The sequence below is a fragment of the Monomorium pharaonis genome, chromosome 5, assembly GCF_013373865.1.
Source record: "Monomorium pharaonis isolate MP-MQ-018 chromosome 5, ASM1337386v2, whole genome shotgun sequence".
Taxonomy (NCBI): Eukaryota; Metazoa; Arthropoda; class Insecta; order Hymenoptera; family Formicidae; genus Monomorium; species Monomorium pharaonis.
The window spans coordinates 1,940,215-1,960,562 of NC_050471.1; the positions used below are offsets into that span (position 1 = coordinate 1,940,215).

The 20,348-nt window shown below is 35.1% G+C and overlaps 1 protein-coding gene and 1 non-coding gene across 4 annotated transcripts in view; one reads left to right on the forward strand and one right to left on the reverse strand.

Annotated features, from left to right (window-relative positions):
- LOC105834222 overlaps positions 1–20,348 on the forward strand; it is a 94,865-nt gene that overhangs the window by 40,883 nt on the left and 33,634 nt on the right. For 2 of the 3 annotated variants that reach the window (XM_036287195.1, XM_036287196.1), the window contains exon 2: positions 8,760–8,908. In XM_036287195.1, coding sequence (XP_036143088.1) covers positions 8,761–8,908 — 148 coding nt within the window. In that variant the 5' untranslated portion in view covers position 8,760. Of the gene's footprint in view, positions 1–2,773; positions 3,183–8,759; positions 8,909–20,348 lie in introns of all 3 variants that reach the window. The other variant, XM_012676538.3, reaches the window with a different exon arrangement.
- Positions 9,279–9,350, reverse strand: Trnae-uuc. Its single transcript has one exon. It is a non-coding gene; the product is annotated as a tRNA-Glu (tRNA).

Consider the following 20,348-nt stretch of genomic DNA (forward strand, 5'->3'; position numbering starts at 1 on the left):
CGGGACAATCTTTTATCCGTGATTGGCCACTTAACGCGAGAGAAAGAAGTAAATTAAACTTTGAAACTTAATAACGTTGTCGCAGATAAAAAAAATTAAACTGAAATATTTTTTACCATTAATTATACATACATATATAACTTAATATACGATATAATTTAATTTTATAAATTGTACATGATTTAACTTCTTCACAAATCTCACTTAAATCTACGCAAGTAACGTCATTTTATTATACATTCTGTTCCCTGAAGTGCAATCCATGATTTTTAAGTATCCCTTTTAATCTTTAAGTCTCGAAGTGGATTATGCCTTGAGAGCAGAACTGACGATTAATCGTAAATTGATCGGTCTGGTCGTGTCACTGACTTCCGGCTTAAATCGTTTCCTCCTCCCGTATTGTTAGCTCTGCAACCAACGGTTCGTGGCTATTGTGTTTGTGAAAGCCGCCGATTTCTTTCGTCTCCTTCAGATATACGTTTAGCTGAATGAGATTTTCGAGCGCTGTTTTTTACTTGCTGTGTTTCTTGAGAGGTCCTAGTGGCAATTATTTCACGATGGAGCTTATATCTTGCACGGTCGAGTAATTCGATCAATGATAGAGATCAAGATAAAATTCAAAATATTGTTAATAGCCGAAATATTAATTATAAATATATCAAATCTGTCTATTATACTTTTTTATGAACCTAGAGTGTTCGATTTTAAGAAACAAAATTATAAATATGCATTAAATTAAATCTACTGTTTACCTTGATATCTTCCTTTTCATTTGTACTTCAAAAAGCTAGAAATTATAAGGATTTCAAATGAAATTGTAGTATTCCACTTTAAGGTATTGCTGTTTTCTTCATAACTTTATATGCTAATATCTTGTAACTTCAAAAATAGTTTTTTATTGTTAATATAGCATAAATAGCCCAAACACACACACACACACACACACACAAAGAATTTACATTCAATTCATTTTTATTAATATTAATATTAATGAGTTAAATCAAGTTTACCGATTTTTCATTTCTATTCTAAACTTTTTTACTTTGCTTAAAGTGGGTTCACACAAGTCAAATTATTAATTTATAAGGCAAAGTCTGCAAAAGACACAACAAACTCGACGAGTTTTGAAATCGCACTTTATTAAATTACACTTTTATGGTTATCGTGGAGACTCACGCGGAATGAAACGGATCGCGCACTGATTCCATATGAATCAAAGGAATCAATGATAATTCCATTGAAATGACGTAGGTCCCCATGTAAACGGAATGCGTATAGATAAATAGAATCGATAATGAGGCTAATTATTCCGCGCTCATTTCAGTACGAAAATACTATCTATAATCGCCGATATCAGCGCGTACATTCCTACCCGACGGTAATACGCGCGACTCGACTCGACGATTTCGGCGCCGCGCCGCTGGCTTTGTTAACTTTCGATAATAATTCGTGAGAAATCCAATTATCACGGCCGCGCCCGGCACGCTCTTGCCACCGTTGGTGCCGCATAACTCTCTGTCCGCGAGTCGATTTCAAAAAGACTTCCGAACTCCATGAGGGTAAAAAGAAGAAGCATAAAAACCGCTCTGCTATTTCCATCGCTCGTCGTTGTGTTTCAGTATACTTTTAATTGCCCGCTAATTGCTCTCCGCTCCGTATCGCGGCGTAGTATATAAAAACGCCATTATGTCAAATTGAATGAAATGCCATTACGTTTTATTTCAGCAGCGCAAATACCAGTAAAAATGTAATAAGTTCGGACAACCAAAAGTAGTCTGTTTATTGAAAGTTTATCGGATGTTTGCCGTAATGTTGATGTTCAAATTGGATTTTTAAAACACCGAAGTGTTTATGAGATGGAAATTTAAACATGGAATTGTTTATGAGATGTTCACGGCTATGTTTGATAGGCGTTGGCGAGAAGTGTTGTGTGATGTTTTTAGAATTTTGCCAATAATCGGGGAATGTTTTATTAAAATATCCTTTAAACGTAACGTTTCAAAATGCATCGTGCAACATCTTCTCGAACGCTTATAACTTTCAACGTAAGACTATTTTCACCAAGAATTTAAGTATTGTTAGATTTCTGTATAGGGGTAAATTAATTTTTGTACAGAGCTAAAAACTATAATATCAAAATAAATCTTTCGTTTACTTTTGTCTTTGAGAATTTGGATTTAAGAAATCGGTGAAAATTTTCATAATACTGCACCTTGCATTCCATTGTAGTGGGTTTCTATTTACGAGAAATAAAATTACGCTTCGTCTAAATGACGATTACTCGACAGAGAGATCTCTAGAGAGATTTAATTAATTACCTATTTATGAACGGAACGCTTAGGATGTTGATTATGAGATACTCTTACGTCTTAATGAACACGAAGTGTTTTAATGGCGTTTAATGACATAGTCTAAAACATTTTCATTATATTTTTTCTAAGTGTTTCCAAGTAAAATTGTTATTCAACAGAGGATTTATCAAGTATTTGCAGTACGTGCTTTCAAACAATACAACTACCAACGAAACTCTTCATAAACAGATATAAATAGAATTCCTCGCCGTAAAATTTTCGCTACGAAAAAAACAACTTTTTTTTTTTAAACACAAGCCAATGTTTTCACGCAGCTATAAATTCTTCCCTAATATTGACGTACAAATGGGACATACATTTTTATAAACTTCATAAAGCTCTCGCAAAACTTATGCAGCGCGTAGACGTAACATAGTTTTATACAAATGTTCATGAAAAATTGTTGATCGCTACACTCGCAGCCTGAACGAACGCCGAAGCTCGTGACAAATTTCGCTCGTGCAAACGTCGCGTCGTGAACACGTCGAACTTGGAGACGCGTGATGAAGTAAGAAAAGAAGGTAGTGGCGGCGGCGGTGGTGGTGGTGGTGGTGGTGGTGGTAGTGATAGTGGCGGTGGTGGCGGTGGTAGACGCTGGTGCGTGGGTGCACGCGTGTAATGGTGAAGCGAGTTGTACGCGCACGATGCAGCTGATGACCTTGAACTCTCTGCTGATGTTCGACCTCGTGTTCCTGTTTTTCCTGTTCCTCGTCGGGGTCTCCTGCCTCGTCTACTACCTGCCGGGTACTCGGGCGCACGCCTTCGCGCCGCACGAGATCATCACGGCGCGAACGTCGCCGCGCTGTGACGCACCGATCGACAATGTGTAAGGTGGGTACAGGGAATGCGTATGGCCCTCTAGCTCGCAGACAGAGGCTGAGATTACGAGAGAGGCTGCCCGACACCTAGACAACCCGGGCGATAGCCGCGCGTAATTCATGAATAACCGATGAACCGTATCTCGGTTTTGCGAGGAAATCGATCCTCCGCGATGAATTACTACCAGTTATAGGCATCATATTCTCGACTGGCTCTCGATTAAATTGTTCCATTGACGTTCCCGATTTGAAAACGCCGAAGTTGCATGCACAATTCGCTGATTCGATTACGAGCGCGGATTGGAACTTCCTGCGCGCGATTGTACGCCGTGCAGTTTGATCGGCGCCCTGATTAAATCGCGCGAAATCGGAATGGGACTCCCCCCCCTCCCTCCAACCAACGCTATAACTGATTGTCCACTAATTAAACGCCCTACCCTTCCCTCCCGTTCTCTCTCGCCCCATGACAATCGCTCGTAACGGATGTGTTAACGTTATTACACGCGCATTTGTCTGTCTCTTGCAAATGTTTCCGCGTTGACATCGCGGAAAAACGCGAATTCGGTGGTTTAGAAACAAAACGCGCGCGCGTGATGGTAACGAAAATTAATAACGCCAGCCGATGAAATGTAACGACAAACGAAATGTTCGATGCACGTCTGATTAGCTGAGGACAGTTATCGGATGATCAGGTCTGTCAAAAGCACCCAAGGCTGCCTCTTTCAACTTGTGCGACCGAATTCGGATATTGCATAATTCAATGCCGTTCTGCTTCGGACATTGCATAAGAGGTGACCGAGTTGCATGAATGGTTTGCCCATTGTACACCGGGAATAACCGAATACGTAGAGCGATCGTAGAGTATTATATAAAATAAATTGCACGCGCTCCCTTGAAATAGAATACGTCTTGTTAAAATTACGATTTTGTGAGATAAATATGCTAATAATGAAGTTTGTGCATGATAACTGCGATGCTAATAATAACACAAAAGGTAAAAAAATAATAGTCGCTATGACATGAATATTTTTTAATCCAGAACTTGACGAGGAAAACGAATTTACGAAGACACGTTGTGACAAATACGCGTTAGTCAAACATCACGAAAGTAAAGATGTAAATCTAGTAAAATATTTTGTTGAATGTAGAGTTAACATATTGACCGTTTTTCACTTTAATCGATTTTGCACCTTGAGCAACACCGGGGATACGGCGCCGTTATCTGAATTGGCTCGTTAATTGCCCTCGACGTTTTCCTTTAGCGCCGACTGAACTCCGCGGAAAACCGGCGCCCGGCGAAATGGAATATTTGTCGCGGAAAATTAATATTTCCGCAAAGTTTCTTTGCACTCGCCGCTGGGAGAAATCAAGCTTGATACACGACACTGCAGAGAGTCACAAACAGCAATATTAATGAAGAACGAAAGTTTCAAAACTAGATGGAGCTCTAACTTTTCGGCGAGTGTTGACACGGATTAAGAATGGAAAAAGCACAAGGTTTTGAATCATTTTAATCGAAAAAAGTACACCGTATATATTTGATTTTCTTTTTTTCCCCCTGTATAAAACACGGAAGAGGAAAGTTACTGAATGGTCAATCGTCTAAATCGTATCTCTTTAATATTTTTACTTAATATAAACAATATTTAGTGACAACAATATAAAATTAATAAGAAATAAGTATATAATATAGACAAAAACGTAACTGATTACATATTTTGTGCGTACTAACAATACTTTAAAATAAACTGATATTGATTTTTAATCTATTTATGTATTATGTAGATAACAATGTAACCGTTCAATTTTATATCAAATTTTGATATTTTCATAAAAGAAGATTTATTGTGAAATACATTACATTCATTATATATACATATTTGCAATTATTATCAAGATTAAATCGATATTTTTATATAAAATCTAAAAACAAGTTTCCTAAATCATCATCATCACAAATTTCATTACAATAAATAATATAAAATTGATAATCGTAAAACCAAAAATTGATACAAATAAAAATATTTTAATTGCAAAAATAAGTTCGAGCTAGTTTTATTCCGATATCTTTACCCTTTTATTGTTATTATTAATTATTAAATATTTAAGTTCTTTTTCAATAAATTATTAATCAAATAATTTTTTTTATCTCTTAATTATTTTAATTCGGCCATTTAATATTTTTTAAAGTGCTACAATTTAGGAAACTTACATGTACAATTTAGACAACCGATTACCGCAATCATACTTTTTGCAGTATGTTTTATAAAACAAATTAATTTATTATTAATAGAAGCTTGAGCATTGTAATAGATATTTACACAAAACATCAAGCTACAATCTAATTTTCAATATTTATTTGCAAATGAGAAATATAATAAAAAATAGAATTAAGAATCAAATTTTAAAAAAATTAAAAACGATAAATATCATCAGCGGTATAATAACAATTTTAAAGAAACTCTAGTAAAATTATAAAGATGAAAATATGATTGATGATATAACGAAATACGCGAGGCAATATCCGCAATAAATCCTATCGCAATTCAATCTAACACTTTGAACTGCAGGATGCACGAACCTGAATATCCATCATCGCGCGAGTCACTATATTTCACGACGGTTCATTGATTAAAAACGATCGGAAGATAATGCACAAGTTGCACGTAAGCCAATTTCAATACACACGAGACAGATCTCAATCTCGCAGAATAAACCATCTGGAGCGGAAGGTTAATCAAGGTGTTTATTGATGCTGTAAATAACCGCGATTACAATTGAGACCAGAATTACTGCATCTCCCGAATTACTGCCTAATTAGTACAGGAAAATTATACCTCAGAGATTATGTTTGATTTATAACTTTGTTCGGAGAATAAAGTTCGTGCGTGGTTAAACAGCATGTGTGACATAGCGCGTATGTCGAATGGGAAATTTCTGCTGGCGATAACTTCGTAATACACGTCGGTACGGTACGAACGATCACGCTCGATCGAATAAAGTCGATAGAACGCGCTGTAAATTGACAGCCGTCGCGCAATGGAACTAATCACAATTAAAGTCATACTAAACGAACAAGTTGAGAACAGTTTACCTAATAGAACTGCGAGTCAAAAGACAAAACAAAATTTTACTTCAAAGGTATACTTTTTTCTATGTCACGCGGAAGTAAAGTATTACATTGGCAATTAGTACACTAAAAAATTGTATTCTAGAAAACAAGAAAACATTCTAAGAATAAAAAGAAAAGTTTAAATTTAATTTTAACCTTAATTTTTGAATTTTTCTTTTATTTTTAGAGTATCTCCTAGATTTCTAGAAAACAATTTTTTGTATATTTGAACAGTATTATCAGAGTTGTCATGGATTTATCAGGGATTTTTCCTTTCAATTTGCGATTTTCTTAATTGTTATTATCACGGTGATTTTTTAAGAAAATAAAAATCTTACTAGTCTTTTATTTTCTACCTTCAAAAATTCCCGTACGCTTTTTATCATCCTAAAAAATCCTTTTGAAATAATAACAAAGTTCAAATTTGAGGGAAAAATCCCTCAACTTATAGCAACTTTGTTTCGTTATTACTTAGTTTGTTTATACAATCGAGATCTCTTTATCAAAAGTTACCGCAGCTGTATTGTGTCGACATAAAAAGAAATAAATGACGAGAAGCCTTTTCGCTCGGGCGGAAATCCTGCGACCGTGATTGTCGCATAATAGGGAGGACAATCGCAGCTGACTAACAATAAGTTAGAAGTGCGAGAAAGCAGAAGAGCGAAACAAGCCCGCGGGATCGAACGGCTCTGTATTATCTGAAATCTAGTTTCGCGAGAAACCCAATAATCTAAAACTTTCATGCGTGCGCTTACCGACCATCGAACTTCTCATATAATACTCGAACGTTTATTTTATTAGAGAAAGTATACGGTAGTCGAAGCTAATCATTATTCTCGAGAAAGTCAGATATAAATTAAACATATATGTATATATATATATATATATATATATATATATATATATATATATTCATACATATAACATATATATAATTATTTTATTATAATAATCTATATTTTTATTATAGTATATATAGTTTTTTCGATTCAATGACAATAATTAATGAAATTATTTTATTATAATAAAATAATTAAATTCATAAAGCAGATAGAAGCAATATTTTAAAATTATCGCTGAAAATTCAAAGTCCTCCGTAATTTTCATGAGATTTGAATTTGATCATATTTGCTAAATGTATTTGCCTTTCATGTTAAACAGCTCGACGTAATAATTAGGTGACGGATTAAATTCTAATACAATCCAAACACAACCTACGTGTCGCGCAAACATGTACGAGATAGGTCCCTTTTCCCGTAATGTGGTCGAATAGAAATCAGTGTGGAAAACAGAGAAAGGCAGATAACGATAGCCCGCGTTGCTTGAAAGAGCAGTCGCGCAGGAGAACGCTGCTGAAAATGGGACTCTGACGTCTATTGTTTTCTCTGACGACGATATATCTGTTGATTGTTCCTCGAGATGTGCATATGACGTCGACGATTCGCATGGTTGCTAGATTTGTATGCAGACACGCACACACACACACAGAGAGAGAGAGAGGCAGAGAAGAAACCGCGTCGTCGAGCCGTCGTGCCATCGCGTGTTTGATGAAAAATAAATCTGCGGGAAAACTCGGGGATTTTCACTTCGACCAATAAATCCGCGCATATTTCGATGCTCCCTTCTTATATTTCAACAATGAGAAAAAGATTTCGCGAGAAAATAAAAAAATTATAACCGACGAAATATAATTTAAAATGAAATATTACAATCTGCTTCTTTTACATCTTTACAATCTTAGAATCCTTTGAGATGCAATAAAAGTTGTACAAGAATTTTCTAATAATATTTTTCTCGAGATAATTTTGGAAATAGCTTGTTGATAAAAGAATACGATATGTAAAAAATAAAATTATATAAAAAGCATATTTACTATTTAATATAAATATAAATCAAATTCTCTAAAATTATATTAACATTAGCTGTATTGCAATAGCAAATAGCTTACGTATGTATAATGTTATTTTGATATAAGCAAGACTTTATGATAAATTTTCATCTCACGGTGAAATATGTTTCTCCATATTATATATTTACACGTTCGCGCGATGATCCCTCTCTCCCTCTCTCTCTCTTGGGAGAGAGCCTGAATAATCTTTACAAAATAATTCTTCATTCGCTGGTACGTCAAGTCACGGCGACACATCGGATAAACGGAACTGAACAAGCAACAAGCCCGATACCATCAATATACACGCCCTGGCTTGTTTGCATTTGTTTATTCGTGATACGGAGTACAGAACACGTTGCCATCATGTTGTTTCCCGGATTCTGTACATGTTCATCCTACAAGGCAAAACAAGAATTTTTCTGATGTTCGAAATCTCTATCTCACGATACGCCTGACGCTCGTCTTTACTTCATACTTTTACAAAACTTATCGTTAATTATTCATTAAAAAAATTTTCACGTAGAAATATAAGTGCTTTTTCGTCGTATAATTATAAAATACTAAAAATATTATTTTGGTGTTTATAGAATGCCTACGGATGTGACCGGGGACCCAGGACTCGCAGTAGTGGCAGGGGATGTCCTTGCTCTGCGAGGCACATCTGCTCTCGCTGCTGCAGAAACGTGGGCTCTCCTCTGTCAGGCAGCCCAGGCCCTCCAGGATCTTTTTTTGTCAAGTAAGTCTTAAAAAGTTACATATTACATATAATCCAACCTCTGTTCATGATAAAATATTTCTACATAATCCTGTGATACATAATTTTTTGAAGAAAAAAAAGGGTACTAATACAAATAGAATAAAAGTAAAAAGATCATTGCTGAAATATTGTTATTATATCAATATATCATTAATATTTAATATTTATAAAAACAAAAATATGTATTCACTATACGTATACTTTCAATTTTTGCATTTAAAAAAATGTTCTTTTCGTGTATTATTTACATTTAGCAAATAATAATTATACACGCTTGTTATCGAATGGAGTAATTATCAATTTGAAAAAAAAAACCAAAAACAAAATAAATTTTTAAAAGAAAAAAAAATTCCGGTACCGGGAATCGAACCCGAGCCTCCTGGGTGAAAGCCAGGTATCCTAGCCACTAGACCATACCGGAGTATGCGAACATGTGTATAAAATCAACACTACAACCAAGAAGAAGGCATTCATACTAATTGTATATAACAAAAATTAGATAATTTTTATTTACTTTAAAAAATTCGTATTATTTTTATCAGTTTACTATATTTTTATTATAATAATAAATATTCTATATAAATCATGTTCTATCTATATTGAGAAAAAAATTGTTTTTCTGCAAATATCTGATGAAGAAATTGATTTATATGTATTGCTTTTCATTTTTTGTGGTTTCTTTCACAAAGGTCACTTTTATTTTTTTCCGAAATATTCAGCGTTGAAAATACATGTAAAATATGATCGTCGCCTTACTATTCGTTCCCCTTTCATATTCCCAACTCGGGACTTACGCGGTCTTTTCTGCTTTCGAGAGCATAAAGCAGCCGAAGATGATCCAGCCACAAATCCCGCAGGCTTTTCAGAAAATATTGGTCGAGTTTGTCATGAGCTTTCACTACATACGACGCAGCTTAGCATGTTTCGGATACGAAACACTGAAATCGAAACTTTATCGTGATCAATGGTATCTCATAACTCAAAGAAATATCAATAATGCAAATAAATAAAGATGAGTAAAATTAATTTTAATGACATCGCGTTAACTACCAGTTTAATATCCTAAAGAATTGTTTTGAAATCTTGCATTTGATGTAAAATTTTGCTATAAATAAAAAATAATTATCAATGTTTGTTGATGCAAAATTCTACATTATTACATTCTTGGCAATTTAAGAAAAAAATTTGTGAATGTCAGTATTACATCGAGAGAAAAAAATAGTTGCAGTAACCATAATATCACTATAATTTATAGTCATTTTTGGACCCAACATTATTTATATAGTTATTCAGCAATATAAATTATACTTTACTTAAATTATGTTAACCTTTAGAGGGTCGACATTTTTCGCTAAAAATTTTGATTTTTTTTCGGTAAAATTTATACATATATACCACTACATCATCTTTCACACAATTTCCAAGTTTGCTGCTGATTTACATATAAGCCATCCCGGATCGATACGATATGGAAATTTTCAAAATTTGACTTCTAATGTTCCTAAAGGTTTTTAATGTCGCTGATCACAAATTATCGAAATCGTAATCAACATCAAAAATCCTCAGAAAGGCCGAAGTTTAAATTCGAAAAATTTCCAATATCTGTCATACTGTACTAGATCGAGGGAGGTTCATATAAGCAACAAGCTTAAAAACTACATGTAAGTTATAAATTTTACATGGAAAAAACTCGAAATTTTTAAATAAAAGTTAAAAAATGCTGGGATTTTAAAATAAAGATATCATCTAGTTTAGTGGCTCATGTACATGGGACATCTCGGCCCTATAAAGATTAAAGGCTTTATAATCATAATATTGATCTATGCAATTTATATGGCCGCCATAATAAAAATGGAAATTTTATTATAATAAGTTGTACTATAAAAATCATATTGTACCGTATAAGTAACACTATATATGGTTATTATTAAAAATATTATAATTACTATAAAAATGGTATTCCTAGCTATAATTACTTTACTATGCAATTATAGTCACAAATATACATTTTTTCTCAGTATATTATTATTATTATTATTATTACTTGAAATTATTACAAATTTTGAAATTCATAAAAAGCACAATTTTTTTTTTCAGAATTTATTATCAATAATTAATAAAAGTCAATATCGCCTATCATTTCAAATATTCAATTCCTAAAATTGTTTCAACAAAAATATTGCAAATTGCCATCTGCACTTCTCACCTAATGGCAGTGATAAAATAATCTACAAAGGACAAAAATTCGTATCTCTCACGGAAACACTAAAGAAACATTACGCGTAAAAACATTTCCGCTAAATACATTGACGCCTTCTTGAACATTTCCGTCAATGTCGCCAACGACATTACAGATAATACACGCTCGATTACATCAACCCTCTCTCTCTCCTGCGTCATTGCTTCTTCGCGTTTAAGAACGCCCCAAGGGCTGAAGCGAGAGACAGTGTCATGGCCTGACGAGGCAGTTCTCTCTTACGGTATATCTTCTTCTATATCCGATTTATTTCACGCATCAATGGCCGTCGGAAAAAATGCCTTCCGTGTGACGGGATCCGCTATAAAAATCGTATCCGTCCGTCTCATCTACCCTGTGGCGCCAAAAATCCTCGGTGATCGAGTTACGTGATTGATGATCCATCGAAGACTTAGGCAAAGCCTCTTCCTTCCCCTCTTCTCTTCCTTCCTCCAGAGGAGGGAAAACAACAAGGGTTCATTTATCCAATTAAACCGTTGGTTCTATCTCCCGTTATTCCTATTGTGTATTATTTGCATTATGTGATCATTTGTTGTGACAATTTAACATTTGTTATACATTTGTATATATAATAACAAAATACAAAGCGGACATATGTAAATTTTTTAAATAAAATAAAACGCAATATGCAATTCGACGTCCGGGCGGCAAACATTAATCACGAGTGTCCGTTATATTTCATCATTACGTGTAATTATATACCTTATCGCGCAATTAATAATACACGTGCGAATTTATTGAATTATCGCCGGAACAGTCGGAAAGTGCACGGAGCTGCATTTTACGTATGCCCGTGTGTGTTTGCTTTTGCGAATAAATCATGGTGCACACGTAAATTCCGTTCAATTCCATTTCTCGCTCTTTTGTCACGCGGCAGCCGAGATTTTTATTAAACCCAAAAAACCCACGCCGGCAATCGCGCGTATTAATATAATAGCGCGATTGCGCACCCCCGCAATGCGCTCGTTAACCAAATTCATTAACGTCTCGTGCTGGGCTCCTTTTATTTTCGTGCTCCGGAGAAATTCGCAATGCATCTGGCACAATATCGCTGCTCTCTCTCTCTCTCACTCTCTCCCCCTCCCCCCCCTCTCTCTCTCTCTCTGTGTGTGTCGATTCATTCACGTATGCCCCGTGGCGATGAGTAAATTTATCACCGAGCGGGATTAACACACTTTCGGGGTGCACGTCACCACGAAAATTACGTTGCTGCGAGCAAAATGAAGATAGCGCGACGCAAGACAAACATTTCTCGTGATATGAAATAATATATTTAGAACATTTCTCTCTTGTAATGTAATATGTTTAGAAAAGCGCACACATGAATGGAATAGAATTGCGTGAGAAAATCCAATTGAAAAGAGACGATTTGCTCCCCGCGAATGTTTAAATGTTCTCTAACGGCGCCCGGGAAACTGCAAACGGTATCCAAAATAGAACATTGCACGGACGATGCATTCCTGAGGGGGTGATCGATAATATCAAATCTGGACAAAGGACAAAGGCCGAGAGGTCGGTAGGCTGTTAAACCATATGTATCGTGACGATTACAACGCTCTCTGAGCAAGTCAAATGTCGGAACAGGCGTCAACGTTAAATATTCAATAATCAGAAACCGTGTCGCGAGAGAGAGAGAGAGAGAGAGAGAGAGAGAGAGAGAGAGAGAGAGAGAGAGAGAGAGAGAGAGAGAGAGAGAGAGAAGGAGGAGAAGCGTCGTCGTCAAAGAGACGTTGCTAATTGAATAATCGACGACGCTGTCGCAGTATTAATCGCATCATCGAGCAAAGCCACTGTTATACGCCAATTGGTTTTGCCGTAAGGTTACTCTTGTGGATTATACAACTTTTCCACATAAATATTAAACTTTACGGTATTATTTTTAATGAGATATCTATACAGAGGAACTTTTTTTTTACTTTTTCTTTTCTTTTTTCTTTTTAACGATTACTCCTCCTGCAGGAAATCAGAAATATACCAATCTTGAATCTGCTTTTAAGCATCGTAATCCGATAAGATACCACTCTGGCGCCACCACAAAGAAGTAGAATCTCAAAAAGCAGCTCTCTTTCGATTAGCTCTCGGAAATTCGCGCGATCTCAAGAAGTACCTTCCTTAGAAGTCTTTTGAAAAACTCAAGAAGGGAACGTGTGTCAAAGCCTCCGCAATCTAATGTCAAATAGCGAAAGACGTTTGAAACATCTTGAAAATATCGACGTGGCTTATGTCCATTTTCATCGACGTAGATTCACCTTTGAACCTTTTAACCTATGAATAATTTAATTTACACTCCTCGTCTTTTTCTAGGAATTAGAAACAGATAAAGAATAAACCAAGACGGAATTCTACATTGGTGATGGAAATGGACGGTAGTACATTTTCTCTTGAGAAATAAATTAAACAGTAATTAAATTTAACAGTAATTGGTACTCTGATTGCAAAAGCATCAAGAAACGTTGTAGCGTTACATTCCGTATTCTGTGAATGCAATTCGACAAAAATAATCTAGCGCATTTATTTTGTTTTAAATACCAAAAGCACTTGTCTAAATAGCGGTCTATCTTCTCCGTAAAAAAAAGATTAGCAATTTAGGAAACAAGCTTTGATGCATTGCCGACCTCGGTTCGTGTCTTGTTCTTTACTCTGAACGTTTTAGAAAACTGCCTTGGGTTACAAATAATTCATGTAAAGACTTGCTTGTTTTATATATACCTGTGAATTTTTATTTTTTATTTATTGTCGATTAATTCTTGTTTATGAAGAAATTTCACAAAAGAAATTAAATTTAAGCGATTATTTTGGGTTAAAATGTGAAAGACATCATTAACGTATTTTCATTTCGTCAATTCATATCCATTCGTGCATATTAAAATGTCATTTTCGAGTTCATTGAATTAGCTCGACTTGTTGAACAGCCGACACTTTTTCTTTAAGTCACTTTTGCTTCAAAGTTATAAATTTTTATGTGAAAATATTTTTTGTCGGCTATATTTGGTTATAACATTTATATACCTTTTTTAAATTAACAATTATACAAATATTTTCTAGAGATGTTAAAATATTCATAATCACTGAATATATTTTTTTATACTTGTAAAAGTAACAACAATTAACTCAAACGTGAATGACCTATAATCATGTGCAGAAAGGTATCTAAAAGCAACGTCTGTACAGAACGTTAATATCGATGATAAGCGGGGGAAACAAAATGGGGGTAAAAATTTGTGAAACAGTAAATTACAGAGTTTCGGTACGAGTTTACGAGCTTTTTGCTCGGCAGTACCGGACATCAGGCTTAACTAATGGAGGCAGTGAAGTATGGATAGTAAAGCAAAGTAACGATATATCTTCGATATCGAAATATCCATCAGCGTCCCCTTCTCTCGACATCGCGCGAGATTAAACGCGTCAAGCCGCGCTCAAACGTTGCGCCAGGCTCTCATTCTTGACTCACATACATACGCGCGGCTTAACAGGCGTGTTTACAATGTCGGCAATTCGGACCCTCCCAGCTCTCACCCCGGAGTTCGCTGTGAGGTATCCTGCACGCGATTGCGATGCCGCATAGCATGACTCACGAGCGCCCGTATAATAAGCGGTGCATCCACCGGCACCGCAGGACCATCGCCGTATCCCGAATGCCAAGAATTCGTCCTTGCGTGTGCCCTGAAAACTGAAACTTCATCCTGCACGTGGATTTTGAACATACTATGTGAGAGCAGGCTCTCCTCCAAAATCCCGCAAACTTCTCCGAAAACCTTGCGAGTACCCCGCTTCATATGTAGTGTGATAAAATACTCGGAAAATCGTGAAGGAGGAAAAGGAAAAAAGAAAAAAATCGTAATTATTATTAATATCAATATCAGAATAGTGAAATTACTGCTTTCAAAGTTTTACCAATTGCACATTAAAAACTGTAATATAATCACGCTGTGGTGAAATAATTTTAATTAAACGTTTGATTAATGTAACCAAATATTTAATAATATTTAGTAATTATATTAATATAGGGACCAATTCAAAAGTTACTGAATTGTTATCAAACATTACTAAATATTTATTATCAATATTATCGCGAGGTCACGTTATAAATTTTATTAATAATTCTAAAGTGTTTTCAAAGTAAGAAACTTACGATAACAATAACGTTGCATTTTCCCGTTCTCTGTAATTTTCCATATGCACCTCGGAAATCATCCACGCGAAATGATTCAACCGCACGTTCTCGAAATAAGCTCGCGTCAGAGTTACCGGAAGCTCGGAATTATCGCGTAAATCCACACGGCTGTAAAAGTTTTAAATGCACGATGGCGATAGTGGTGGTGGTGGTTCCACCACCGTCGAGAATCATTTCCGTCGCATCGTGTAATCGCCTTCGTAACGTTTAGCTTCAACTAGTCGACAGCAAGAGTCACCCTTGCCATCGTCGCAGCCCTTTAAAGCACCGCTCTATCCGAATCCTCGCAATATACTTTGTAAAAGAGAAACCCGAAATACCGGCTGGTGGCTCCTTTGTCAGCGGAAAGTGTACAGGAGCTTTAATAATGTCGGCGACACACGATGCCTTTGGCGAAAAGTTCATCTACGCGCAACAAACAAGGTCACTTATGAATCCGTGCGTTAACCGCATGTCTTTCAAATATCTTCAGCCACGTTAATAGAGAATTCGGTGAAAGCGGTCGCATCGTCGGTCCAAATGTTTTCAACCGTCTGTCAAAGACGCGCACTTAAATCTCGTCCAGCTTGAAAACTGCTTCCTTGCTCTCTGTACTCGTGCGATAATTTTACCGCAAATCGAAATTTTAATTATGATTAATCGAGTCCGTTTTAATTAAGTTCTATTGCGAACGCTGCGCAACTCATTATTCTTCCAGCAAAAATTGTCTTGTCTATTAATATAAAAAAATTAAACCGTAGATTTATGGAGATGTATTTATAACTTTGACACGATCCCGATGTAGATAAAATAATAAATTTAAGAAAAAATTTAGATAAATGTAATCAATGTTACAAAAAATTCGCAAAAAAGTGCTTAATAAAGAAAAAAAAACAATGTTTAACATCGTCAATCATTTTTTAAAATTATTATTACTTTTAATTATCACAATCATTAATTTATCAACAACTAGAATTTTTATTGAAATTCTAGACGGAGTTTCAATACCGCAAATGTAAAAAAACTGCATTCCTAGAATCAAAGGAAAAACATACTAAGCATGCTTGCGAACGTTCGCAAAGATAAATTCACCAAATGCTTACGGGATCAAAGGACTGTAACGTAAAAAGAGCTTAATCCATGAAAACCGGTAGATTAACATGGAATAAAAATATAGATTCATGGTAACCGCGATATACGAAGGCTCAGTTCTCGTATTGATCGATAAATATCTATAAATGCTGTAGCTCCGTCCAAACTCATTCAAATCATATCTATATCAACTATCAAGTTTAAAATTTAAAAAAATATAGGTTGATCTCTGAAAAGATCAACCTTTGTTGGAGTATCAATTTCTTATCTTTATCCGAAATAAGACAAACCGAACGAAGAAAGATTGATTTAAACCGTTATGACAAATTGAGTAAGTCATTCAAAAATAGCGATATCAAGCAGTATCAAAATCATTCATCGAATATAGCTTAATGAGAGATGAAGGGCAAGGATCACGGTAAATCCCGACATATGAAGTTCCCTCCATTCTATCTCATTTATCTTTGTCTCTCATTATCTAGCCACAAAGAGACGACCTCTCTAATTCTCGACGCTTACGCCCGCCTGTAGAATCACTTAAATGGTCTTTTGCAAATTAAAAGCACATAGTAATTCCAAGAAAAATATTATGATTGTTTTGAGAAAAAATGCTCGCAGGTGAAATGGTGTTTCACATTTATTAATTAAGCGATTATATACAGCGTTTAATTTTAATAATATATTCCTTGATAAATTGTAAGCCAAGTATTTAACAAGAAATTTATATTTTTTTACACATCTTTGTACAGATATAATCCGTCTATTGAAATTACCGCAAATCGAAGCCCACTCAAAATTTAATAAAGGTTTCCTTATTTTTCATCGCAAATGTCAATTAATCAAAAATTACTTGTCTTTCATCACTTATAACCCTTTAACGACAGTTAAAAATTATATATTCCATTTAATTGTGTAAAATGCAATGTATCGGATTGCCAACCTCGATGTATTCATTCCCTTTATAGTCCCTTGGTACATTGTCTTCATATTTCAGAAACCACTTAGTCAGACTGTAATACCCAAGACAGTCGAGATCTATTTTATAATTAAACAAAGCACAGCAGCATAATTCGCTTATTTATTTATTTAAGGGTTAGCACAACAAATATTATACAATCGTTTTTAATAAAATCAAATATAAACATTTTTAGAAATACTAGTAAATTTAATAAATAGAAACACTAATAATTAAATCTATGTTTAGAAACACTATTAAAATGAGCTCTAATAAAAAATGAAAAAAAAAAAACCCTTTTTTATTAACTTTTCTTATTTGCATAAAACTTATGGATTTTATTTTATTTTTTAACCAATTTTTTTTCTTAATCTTAAATTTTCCTTTCTCTTCTTCTTAATCTATATTAATCTAGAATTGTTTTTCAAGTAAAATAGCGATAAAAGTTGAGACCTATGCATCATAGTCAAATCAATAATGGCTATATAATATATCAATGAAAAATGTGAGGTACGTGAACTGAAGATTAAACGAAAAAAAATTTATGTTCAAATGGTACGCGCGTAGCAATTGTGACTCATTGTCTGGCGATCGTTTCCTAGCCGCTTATTCACACGGAAATTTTTATTTCTGTGATTGATGAGCAAATCGGCTGGAATTAATTTTATAATAACATTAATTTATTGCGAAAATGTTTTAAAAAACTTTTTCATGATGACTATGGTAACTTCGGTATATATGCACCTACCGAAAACTCATTTTATCAAGTTATTCACTAACAAAAAAAGGAAACTATTCCAATAATAGCTTTGTACCATCTAATATTATTAAAAGAATTAGAAATATAAAATATAATATATATTTTCTAAAATATATATTTCTATTAAAAAAAAACTTTAAAAGCCCTTGCACTTTTGCCATGTATCCTTAGCAGGTGGGATGTATAAAATATCAATCTAAGAATACCAAAAAATACCAAAGCTAAGCACTTATATTTTGCTATATTCCATTCTTCATTATCCCTCTACACTTGTGAAATAATCATTAAGTCCTTTACACTCTCTAATTATTTTACATGATTCATAATACATAATCGCGTTATTTTTTATAATGAGAAATTAATTCACTCACTGGTTTTGATATTAACAATAAGAAGAAACCACAATACAGTACTAATATAACGTAAGCAGATTACTTTCTATTCTTTCTTTTTCTGACTTCTGCGGCGTAAACACAGAAGTTGCTCCACTTCTTCACGGAAGAATTCTTCGAAAATAATTTTGGAAGATTATTACTGCGACATAAAATGTCGTCTGTCATAAAATCGCCGTCATGATTCTGACAAATTTCCCTGGCATGAATAAACAAGGCAGAGATAAAAGATCGTAGAGATGAAAGATCATCTTGCATTACCACTTTCATTATTTTCCACTGTGCGTCTGTTTGCTTGTAATCAGTTCGTGTTACACGTCGGCGGAAACTCCCTTAACAACGCCGTTAACATATTCCGCCGTATATTCTCCACCACTGCAACGTACAATTTAGGATAATGACTTTATGAGGAGAGATGGTACATTATATCACGATAACAGCATCATCGGTTCGCTACGTTCATAACTCGATCATCCGGCGCGCGAGCGCGAGATTCCGTGATTCCCTCCTCCAAACTCATCTTGCGCGCGTGGGAAATGCCTGCTCGTCTACCACGTTCTCTCCGCCGCCCTTCGATGGTTAGCGACTTCCATCGCGATCATTAATTACGTCTTGCCGCCACCTCCACTCCCCTGCAGTCAAAGCCAGGATGTTCACACGTACACTTCGAAACGCCTTTTGCGTTAACTCCTCTTTCACAATTTGCTAGTGAATATTCACGCTGACGAATAATATTCTACATTTTCATGAACCATTCAAGAAAATTCCCAGTTACATCTGGGATGTAAAAATATAATTTGTGTCTTACATTAAGAATGTAAGAAACATAGTTCAACACAAAAAGCTTCAGCTTTCGACACAAATGTTACGCATCCTTGAGCAACTGCACGAGCCGCGTTCTAAAATTGTCGTAATTTGTCAAATCACAACAAGAATTACACAATAATCTAAGTTTCTATTGCTCTTAAGTTCACAGTAATTGAAATTAGAATGCAGCTTGCAATAAAAAAAAAAGTGTCTGTAACGTTGTAAAAAATCTTATAATTTCATCTTTGACAAAAAGCTCTTTGAATGAGCTCTTTGGTAAAGATTTGTGGCGTTTGAAGAATCTTATCATCATGGCCTTGCAAACGTCTCAATTCATTCATAAGGCATACGCTTAGATTGGCAAATGGAACGGAAAGGCTGGTAGCGTCGCGAAAAATGGGAGATGTATGTAAATGTACGCGGCATATTTTACAGTGGTACGTTTTTCCCGGACCGGTTCTCCGACTTTTCTCAAAGAAGTCGACTTGAGTGTCGATAGAGTACGCTCTTAAAGCGAGATGTAACTCCTAATGATCTGCCATCCTTGTAGCGTCATTTGCCACCGCTCAGCAACCTCGCAATTAAATATTTACCCCCTTTCCAGGTCGCACCTTCCGGCGTCATCAATTAGGTGACATTTTTATGTCTTGTGCTTCAACTTCTTTTCCGCACTCCTTTTTCCTTGACGCTTCGCATCTAGACGATAATTATATTTACCATATTACCGTTGGTGGCCAAATCGATTTGCGGTGACGGTTGATTTAATCAACTAACTGATATAATTTAGTAACTGCCAACACACTAATTCGCTTTCCGAACACTTCTCGTTTCAACATTGTTTTCCGTACAGAAGATCTTTACTTTCCCGGGCATTCTTGAGTAAACAGCATTTCATCTTCCTCGTCTTTTAGAAACGGCAAAAGTTTCCTAATCTCACTATTAACAATCACGATGAGTCATCATAATCGAAATAAAAATGGAACTTGGATATTTCATACTTTTA